Source organism: Drosophila teissieri, chromosome 3L (assembly GCF_016746235.2).
Source record: "Drosophila teissieri strain GT53w chromosome 3L, Prin_Dtei_1.1, whole genome shotgun sequence".
Classification (NCBI taxonomy): Eukaryota; Metazoa; Arthropoda; class Insecta; order Diptera; family Drosophilidae; genus Drosophila; species Drosophila teissieri.
Genome location: NC_053031.1, coordinates 19,736,160 through 19,746,387, shown reverse-complemented (window position 1 = coordinate 19,746,387; position 10,228 = coordinate 19,736,160). Strand labels below are relative to the sequence as shown.

The following is a 10,228-nucleotide window of genomic DNA, read 5'->3' as shown; positions in this document are numbered from 1 at the left end:
TGTTTACGCGGCGAGCAGGTCAACATGCTGGCGGTATCAACTCGCAGCAAAACAAAGTCGAATGTAAATGATCCGGCTGGGGCGAAAATCCAGATTTTTCAATTAAAATCCGCAGCGAACGGGGGAGGGTTGTGATTTGATTTCGTCATGATGCTTAGTAGGCATGGTCGTGAGGCAGCCATGGCCAGCTGTAGCTGTAGCTGTACCTGAAGCTACAGCAAATCTGAAGCAAAAGCTATAGACGTGGCTATTTGGCTATATGGCTATATATCGTTTCGCCAAACTTACGCAACGCGCCAATCTGTGCGTGTGTGTGACAAATGCGTGGCTAGGCGAACTAAACTCGTCCAGCGATCAGCCTGAAGTAGGTTAAAATTCGCGCAGCTGACTTCTCGGCTCGCGTTTGCAAATGTTGAAAAATTAAAATTCAATCAAATTGCGAAAACCATTCGCGAAAAGCCCAAAATGTAGAAAAAGCCGTCGCGACAGCCCGAAACATGTTTCATGTTCAGTTAACATCAGTCCTAGTCCCAGTCCCAGTCGCAGTTTCAGTTGGAAAAATTGCAGGAAAAGTCGGGAACACTTGCGGACTTGGCTCTTCTCCTCGCCCGGCTTTTCCGATAAAATCGCATCATGCAACGCCCAATCACCCGGAGCATAATTGCTCCACCTGGTTTATCACCTCCCGATCTGGATCGGCATTCTATAGCGCGGTTGCGTGTCTGGGTTTTCCGTTTTTTCCTCGATTTTTCTTTAGGCCCGACTTGGGCTTCTAATTGAAATGTCAACGCGTGTGCTGCTCAATCAATTTTCCAGCCAGCCGAGTATGGCTGACTTTATTTCGGCAAAACTTCGCCTAGATTTTACATCGGTAATCGGCGGACCAAGCGTTGGTCTAGCCATTTTTTCTCCATCTCCATCTGGGTGTTTTTAATTGATTTGGCCGGCATGCGGTGTCATTCGCGAGTCAGGGACAATGTGGCACCGATGGCAGCTTGATGGCTGCCACTGCCACCAAGTGGCAGACTTCAGCCGCGGCGGACAGCTAATTAAATGCGGTCGAAAGGTGCGTTGAATCGATACGCGTCACCGTAGTTATTAATTGGATCCACTGGGAGCTAATCCTGTTCGCGGTTCGCTTCTAGGAAAATCATTTCTTATGTTGTGAAACCAAGCATTCTTTTTAAAATTTGTTTATTTAAATGAAATGTGATATTGAAACTTTGAGTTGGTATAAAAAAAGCCCAGAAAAATGCATTTATAGAAACTGCAAGAGTTCGATTAAAGTAAAAATATGAAGGTTTTATATTAACTGCGAAACAATGAGAATGAAACGGATTTGAAAACGCTTTATACAGATGCTATTAGTTTTGACTCATTGACGGTTTCATTTACATCTGGTTAGTTTTGTATGTTATAACAATATCCTTATGGTATCAATATGTATGGTTTTTTTTATTATTTGGATACCAGATAGAAGAGAAACTCGACTATAGAGTTCAATCATGTGTAAACTAATCCCGTAAAATAAAACTAGTATTAATTAGTACTTCAATCAAGTGACTATTATTATTATTATTATTTTTTTTTAGTATTTATTAAGTGAAGAATCCGTACATCATAATATTGTATCTTAACATCACAGGGTGGAGAAATATTCTTAAGGATTACCAAACACTATATACAAATTAGTGAAGTGTGCTCCTATTTAGTAGTTTTTACTGCTGTCCAATTCTCTTGGCAAAGCCTTGCCGTTAGAGTCGTCTTAGAGGTCGAGCGGGGATAAGACGCCTTGCAAGAAGACTGCTATGACTCAGTACTATTACTTATTATTTCTCAGAGAAACATTCAAGGTGGTAGCCGGATATAACAACTGTTTGTACTCAACTTGATTTATAAAGCATACCAAGGGGGGCGGTTTGACTTAAAAGTGCCTGTCATATCATAGAATTATATGTTTTTAAAAGTGTGGCTCGTAGTTCTGCTCCCATACAGCTCCCCTTAAACATCAACCCCTTACACACCTCAGATCGACCGGGCGTCATAAACATTTGTCATAATTAACACAGATCAGGCATTCAGCATTCCTAATGAACGCTCGGATGCAGTGGGCCTCCCACCAGCGAATGGCTGACCCCTCGGCTAATCCAATTTGGCTAATCTCATGCATAACTAGTTCGACCGCAGATCGAGTATTCTAATTACGGGTGCGATTTTAGTTCTGATTTCCATTTCAATGATTCGATTTCGAATGTCAGCCTGAAAACTGGTACTTTTTGTCAACGCAGATCGCTGCGTATGGCATTGACTTGGATTTTCTAGCGATTTCGGTGCATAACTTGAAGTGTCGACCTGCGATCAGGGAGCCAAGTGTCCACCGCATCGATCGGAGAGAAGAGGGCGTCTTGAGAAATAGTGACTGATAGATATATACAAATCGCTCCCACATGGGGATTCTAGGCGAACCAGTTCGGATCCAAAGTACTGTGGCTGTGGTGGCAATAAAAATCGATGCTCATAAACGGAGATCGATGCAGAATCACTTAGCGCGGTTTTAGACGCGTGAGAATGCCTGAAAATCGCCAGAGTGCAACAGTTTCTCAGATTTCACTTCAAAAGACTGAGCTGAAAGCGATTGCAGAGGCGTTTCGCAGCGCTCCCAATTAAATAATTTACAATTTTCTAGATTAGGCGCCGCCTCCGACCAACGACATTGAACGCAGTCAGGGGCTATGAGTCAGATCTGCGTTCATATATCTCGTACCCGAGACTCTTGAGACTTAGATCCGGTTTGGCTTGGGGCTTGCCGGAGTCGTCGGTGGAAAAGCTGGCCCGCTGACACGCACGCCGTTTAAGGAGAGGATCCCTCCCCGCGGCCGAGAACGCTGGCCAAAAGCAATTAGCGGCCCAAACAAATGTGAGAGACAATTCTCAGAAGTGCCTATGCATTGCAATCGCATAATTCGCTGTCAAATCGCACGCGTTTTTCAGGCATACCCTTGCGAGGGGTGGTCGAATTTGTATGGTCGGAAAGCCAAGTTTTATGATTAGAAGATCCGTAAATGGCTTACTTCAACAAGACTTTATAAATTAAATAAGTTTTTGATTGCCTGCTGGGACTGTTTCATTTTAGACTGGTAATTCATTGTGGTCCAGAATATGTTATGTCCAGAATATGTTAATATGTTATTGCGTAATTAATAAATTCAAAAGATCGAAGAAATTCGTTTACCAATCTTATTGCATTATATTATTCTAATATTTAATAACATGTTTGAATAACGCTTCATGTTAATAATTAATAACATATTTGAATTATTCTTCAGTTATGTCCTGATCATACCGAAGAATAATAATTATATCAAACAATCAACATACAAATATGTGTCAAAATGAAGCGAAGATTCCTTGAGATTTTCAACCTTTGGAAAATCATTGCTTCTCGGCTCCTAATTGGGGTATTTGTTGAGTAGGGTATTTGTAGCCTTACTACAAATCTTGCAGTCATTTTTGAGGCGTTTTCGAAGTTGCGTTGTCGGCTTGAAATAATTAATGCGAACTGGTGTTAATTTATGGTTGTCGCTTTCTGCGCTGCAATGGCAACATTGCGTGGCATAATCACAAAACTCAATTGGAGGTTGGGCACCGACTGAGGGATCAGAAGTCGGCGATCTCTGGCTGCTTGTTAGCGATTTCCTGTCAACCCACGAATTTTCTGGCTCATTGTGTATCTCAGCCCGTGTTCTATGATTTATGGTGGAAAATCGCCAGCAAGTGCACATTTGATTCCGCAATACTGATGCTGCTGATCATTACTTACCATGTCAAGGAGTGTTGCTATTTTTGAAAACCGTCCGCGGTTAATTTATTATTTACAATTTTATGGGAAATAAAATTGTTACCATTTGATTTTTTTATCTATAACTAATAACCTTCTTAGAGTGGATTCTACCTTTGATTGTTATCCTGATTCGTTGTTGAGTGAAATAAGTTGCCTTAAAGCAACACCGATATTTTGAATGGTTGGACATCATAACTTTACCTTATAATGAACATATCCCAAATAGAATAACTAACAATTCTAATATTTTTCACATAAGACAGTAAAATTGATTTAGACCTCGGGGATATTTACTTTCCATTAAAAAAAGTTTAAGTTTTTGAACATTTTTTATTAGACAAACAATTTCTAAACCTTACATGACTAAGCAAATAAATTAATTATAGAACGAACAAAATAAATAGAGATGGGAAGCACTCTTAACCCTAGACTCCTAGACTCCATCCAAGGTGCGATAGCTGCCGGAATCAAAGCTGTGTCCGCCCGCATACATGGGAACCATGTGCTTCTTGTCCTTGCGCACCATGTTCTGGACCAGAGTGGCCGACGCCGCCCCCTGTTCGTCCTCTTCGAAGTCCTCAAACTCCTCCTCTAGGCTCTTTGGAAACAGAACCGGCCCGGACTTTTCGGGTCTGTGGACGCGTGGCTTCTGCTTGGGATGCTGGGGCCGCAGCTTCTTGGGCTTGCGGTGGAAGTAGCTGGAGTAATCGGGTCGGGAGTAGGACTTGGACACCCCCTTGTACTTGTAGTGCTTCAAGCCCGGAGTGGTGTGGACCACCTTCTTCTGGTGAATGTGGTTGGAAATGCTCTCGGGGATGCTGACTCTGGGCTTTGAGGGGGAGAAACTAGTGTGCAGCGATTGCTGGGGAACCGAGGGCTTGTGTATGTAGTTCTGGGGTATCTCCTTGGGTTTGTAGTGCTCGTAGAAATGGGAGTGCGCCGGGGATCCTGTGCTGTAATGGGGTCGGTACTCCTTGGGCTCATTCACAATCACCGCCTTCCAATCGCCCTCCTGCACGGCGTAAGTGGGGTGAAGTTTCTGCGAGTAGTCCTCTAGCTTATGGGCAGCGGCTATTTGCTTGTAGTAAGTATCCCTGGCCTGCTGCAGACGGTCCCTGATGCCCGGATCCATGTCCATGGGCACCTGCTTGATCCTGGCGTGCGGCTTGATCTCAATCAAGCTGGGGATCTTCGGATGGGAGTGAGTCAAGTCCTCGATGGGTCTCTTCAGAGGCTTGATGTCTGAACTGAGCACAATGTGCTCCTGATCCTTACTGTAGTGGTTGATCTTTGACTGCGAGGTGTCATCGTTTACGTGGTTGCTGCCCTCCGGGCTCTCTGTGATGGGATGCGAATTGGCCCCCACTGTCTTCACAATCGCATTGAATCCCTTCTTGGCATCTGCTGTGTAGTGCACCGTTCGTATGGAGCCGTCTGGTTCCAGTATGCTGTAGTGACCCTTGACCCCATCGCCATCCCGGGACTCCCACTGGGATTTCACATCCCCGGTGTGCAGATCCTTGACCCCGTAGCTGAATGCGTAGCCCGGATGCTCCTGAAACGGATAATTGGATATGAATGAAAAGACGCTAACTCTTACAACGCCACGAAAACGCGTACGTCTGTAATGGGCTTCAACCGCACCCAAAATTCGTACACGAACTATTCGAAACCCCAATGGCTATGTCAACGTCTGTAGAACTTTATATGTTTTCACGTCGACCAGCAAAAAAATGCCAAAAAATGAAACAAATGCAACTTTTTTGTGTCAAGGCAAAAACGCGTGCTGTGCACAGTTTGAAGGCAATTGGAGGAGGCCCCTGGGTTGGGTTTTTTATTTTCGATTCTTGGGGGTTTGGGTATTCTTTTGATCTGCAGCCGACACTTAAGCTTTTAATTAGGAGGGCAGTTTAACCCTAGAAAGGAAAATCCAAATTGTTATATGAAACTAGTGATATTTTTAATGCCTATTACAGCTTTTTCCCACAAGGGTTTTGTGGAGCTCAAACGCTTTTAATTTAATTGGCTTTATCATTTTTGATAATAATAGTGTTAAATGCAAATGTCTAGTTTAGACCGAAATGACATTCTAGATAGTTATTTATAGCCGTACTGCCACGCATTAACGCCATAAAGCCAGCCACTAGCGAACCAAAAATTTACATAAATTCAATTAATATAAAATGTAGAGCATTCGGTGTCACTTGGACACGTTTGTTTTATGAGTATGCTGCTGCTCGTGTTTTCCCCTTCTTTTCTGGCACCTTCAGTATTTCCACGGCAAATTGCAAAAGTTTTTCGCATGCTTGGCGCTGGCTTCAATTAAGCGCAGACGTCCATAAATGGCCACGCACACAGACGCTGGCTGCCTAATCTTTTCCATTTCTTGGCCGACTGGCAGTAGTGGCTTAAATAATGGCCAACTGCTAACTATTGGTTACCTTTCGGGTGCTGCTACCTATCAATTTTAACTCCCCGCTCCGCTGTCGCTGTCCGGACGAAACAAATGATTACAAGCGAGTGTAACTTGAGCGGCAGCAGTCGCACGCATGTCCCTCTACGCAAGCCACAGTGGAGCCTCGCTATAGGGAAAATCCTTAAGAAGGCATTGAAATGGCAAATGAGGTTCTAGCTACTAGCTTGCTTAAGGGCACATTATGTTAATATAACTTTCAAATTTGGTTATATATTGGTTATAAATTGGTTAATATATAAGTTAATATGAGGTGGAGGATTTACAATTTATATAATCAATATTTTTGCGATCTTTTTATAAAGCTTTATCTTTCTATAAACGCGAGGCGGAAAAGCGCTTAAACTTTCAATAAAGGCTGGAAGTGCGTTGTGATTCGTTTCTAAAAGTTCCACTAATCGAAGCCACGCTGCGCGTTATAAATATATATATCTGAGAGCCTGGATATATGGTGGTTTTAATAAGAATTGCATAAGGCGGCGCGCTGGCACAGTGGTGGCCACCCAAAGAGATCATTGGGAGCAGCGGTCGCGGTTGGTGGCCAATTTCGCAGGCAAGTTTGTGGGTGCGTGTGAACTTTAACTCATAAATTTATGGGTGACCAATTTATGATTTGACTAACTGGCTAGCTGGGCGTATGCGCAATCGCTTCGCTGCGCTCCACAATTAAATGCAAATTACGCATACGCCGCGTTGTCAACATTTTGACAACAAATCGCCCGACAGATCGTGGGAGCACACAGCGCCGATTCAAATCAAAAATTTGTGACAGAGGCGACAGTTCCAAAGGCGTTTACCCGTCGAAGCGACCGACAGACAGACGGACAGACGGACAGACAGCATGGAAAACATTTTAACATTTTTCGAAAACGCACCTTGTCGCCGGCCCGAAAACCGATACAAAAGAAAAGAATTCAATCTCGCCTTCGGGCCACCTTTCGCTTAACTTGGCCCGTAGGTGCAGCAGCCACAAGCTGCGTTATATAGCCATATATGGCGCCCCCGGTCGTGTGTGCACGCAAAACGCATTTTCGCATTTTCGCCGTTTCGCCTTTTCGCGATCTTGCCATTTTGGCTACCTGCCAGCTTCTACCACCTAACCCCCTGGATTCCCTCTGCGGAAAAAAGACAATGGACTGGAAGTCAGGTCGGGCGAGCAAGTTGATTTATGTGGGCGTCGGTGGAGGCGGCTGTAGCCATCGAAAGATACAGTACTGAACATTCTGCAGTCGCACGACAACATTCACTTTCAATGGCGGAAAATGCGTTTTCACGATCGCAAGATTAGGCAAAGTATTTATGCGTGCGCGAGGGGACTCCGACTTAAACTGCTTTGATGTAGTAGTCCGGGCCTGGTTCCGCTCTACTTTCTGATAGATCGATCAAATTCGTAATTAATTGTGAGCCGTCAGATGATTTATTTGATTTAAAAGTGCTCTAACGATCGATTTTGCGGACAGCTGTCCGATGTTATTACCCCAAAAAGTTATTTTTCTGGCAATAATTTTTGTCTAAGGCCATTAATTAAATTAATGGTGTGCGATAGGAAATTTGTTAAATCATTAACAATGGGGGTTTATCAGTTGTTGACGAAATGAAAAGACCCATAAAACGACGACGAAGACTTGGCTTGTAAAATTTTAATTCATTTAAGAGCATGGTTCATGAAAAAAACAAAATTAAAGATTCTGTAGTTCTTCATAAAAATATACAAACTATTAATTTTTTATAAGTTGGTAGAATCGGAAATATGAAAGTGTTGAGCAATTTTATGGCTAATAGTTATAAATTACTTAAAATTGTAGTTACAATAAAACAATAAAATACATAGTTGTTCCCCCTTCGCACTATTTTCCCAATCTATTTGTAGAATTGCGTTTACTTAGGCTTGAGACATGCACTCGAATGGAGTTACTTTTCCATTTTTTATGGGCTCGCTTACTTACATATTGCGGGGCGTACTCCATGGTTTCGTCATCGGCGACCACAACAGGTGCACCGCCCCTTACCGCCCCGATGGGCGGGGGGCGTGTCCCCAGGCAGATCAAAGCCAGCAGGATGGGCGGCAAATGGGTCGTTATCTGCAAAAAGGCATTTAAGCGGAATATGAATGCGTTTTTATCAATCGAGCGCTTAATAAACGGAGCGATAAAACGAGTTAGGCAAACACACCGAACAGTTAATAAATTGCCTACAAAATCATTACGCGAGCCCAGAGGAAAAGGAGAGCCAAAAATTAATTGACTAACGATCCGAGGAACGTGTTCGGGGATTGGCCGGGATCCCGATCCCAGACCATGTCATACAGCGTTGTGACAGTTGTCAAATGGTAATGGCAAATACACCTTGCATCCCGCAGTCCCAGCTCCAAAATTAGCGAGACAGACGGACGGACGGGCGAACGGACGGACAGACGGACGGACAGACATACGGACACCGGGCACATTTGTACAGAGCATATGACAGCAAATGCCTGTCCAGCGAAAAGTTTTGGAGATTGATGGCTTTGCTTAAGACCAGTAGCCCAACTGAGCCCCGATCTCGATTTCAATTCGAATTGATTCGATTCGCTGGAATCGAAAAAACGGGTCTGACAGGATGGCGGGTACAATTCAATTTTCCCAATTGCATTTGCCCCGCATTTGTTTCTCTCCAAATTGCAAATATTTTTTGGACATTTTCGATTTTTGCTGCGAGCTGCGATCTGCGAATTGCGAGATTGGCATGTGTCGCTGCTTTGGGGAGGTTTCGCTTTGGGTTGCTTTAATTAGCACACAGACGATGGCCATTCAAATCGCTGCCGGCAAGATTTGTCAAGAATGGCACGATCGGCATGCCAGTGGAATTGAGGCGAAGTCCGTTTCGGCATAGCTGTCATAGTTAAATGATGTGTGTACTAACAAATCAGCAGGCATCACGCACCAGTGATCAGAAGCTGCATATCGAGTCTGTACATTTACTAAAAATCTTCAACCATTCAAAGCATCTTTTCTCTGGTTTGCCTTTTAACTGAAACCCTATAATCTATAATCTATAATCCTTTAATCTAATCAAAATAACTTTGCCTTTCCCCTAACGAATGATCAATCTCATGAGGTATTTAATTCTTAAAATTAACTTCGATCAGAGAAATCATATAAATAAGTTTGCCATTAAACTAACAAAAATTAAGTTCCTTTCACTAAAATAAAAAACTAAAGACGACTTTTTATCCGTATACAATATTCATTCCAAGTAACAATTGTAATAGTAAATGGTTACTAATTTTTCAATTTTTCTATGGACGGAAACTAAGTAACAATTAATTGTACTAAAACTATACTTTGATATGTTTGTCGGAAGCACGTAACTCTGAAATGATTATTGTTAAAACAGAAACTGTGACTCATCTTGCACACAAACTATTATTCATATATTTCACAAAAATGAATTGTAGTCTTTAAACTTTTCCAGTGCTGACAAATAAAGTATTTATTTGAATAATGCTTATATCAAAACTGAAATATATAGTTTTAATTGTTCAATGCGCAGGAGTTGTATTTGCATTCGTAGATATTTTTTAGACTTTCACTCAAAGTGAAAGTTTGCATTTCTTAGCTTTCGCTCTCGATTTCCAATTGCCAAAAAACTTGGATCAGCCGATAGCCAATTCCTCGCCTTCACCCACTGTCATTTTACATAGCACTTACATAGAACCGCATGTCGCCTCAACAATCAACTCGAGTTATTCTGCGGAAATCGCGTCACAATTACACTGGCGTTTAAAAACGCTGACAAATCGCTCCTCTGCGATCCGCTGCCGTGGTCTCAATGTCAAGGACAAAAACGTAATTAAAGCGTTGGCGCGGCATTGCCAAAGTATTTATAGATGAAGACGAGGACCGGCACAAGGCACAGCACTTCGGTTTCGATTC

At 42.8% G+C, this 10,228-nt stretch overlaps 1 protein-coding gene across 1 annotated transcript; it reads right to left on the bottom strand.

Moving 5' to 3' along the window:
* Positions 1–4,274: 4,274 nt before the first annotated feature.
* Positions 4,275–10,015, bottom strand: LOC122616842. The gene is made up of 3 exons (XM_043792416.1): positions 10,004–10,015; positions 8,261–8,395; positions 4,275–5,396 (listed from the first exon to the last, which is right to left on the bottom strand). The coding sequence occupies exons 1-3, from the start codon at positions 10,013–10,015 to the stop codon at positions 4,275–4,277; spliced, it is 1,269 nt and encodes a 422-aa protein (XP_043648351.1).
* Positions 10,016–10,228: the final 213 nt, after the last annotated feature.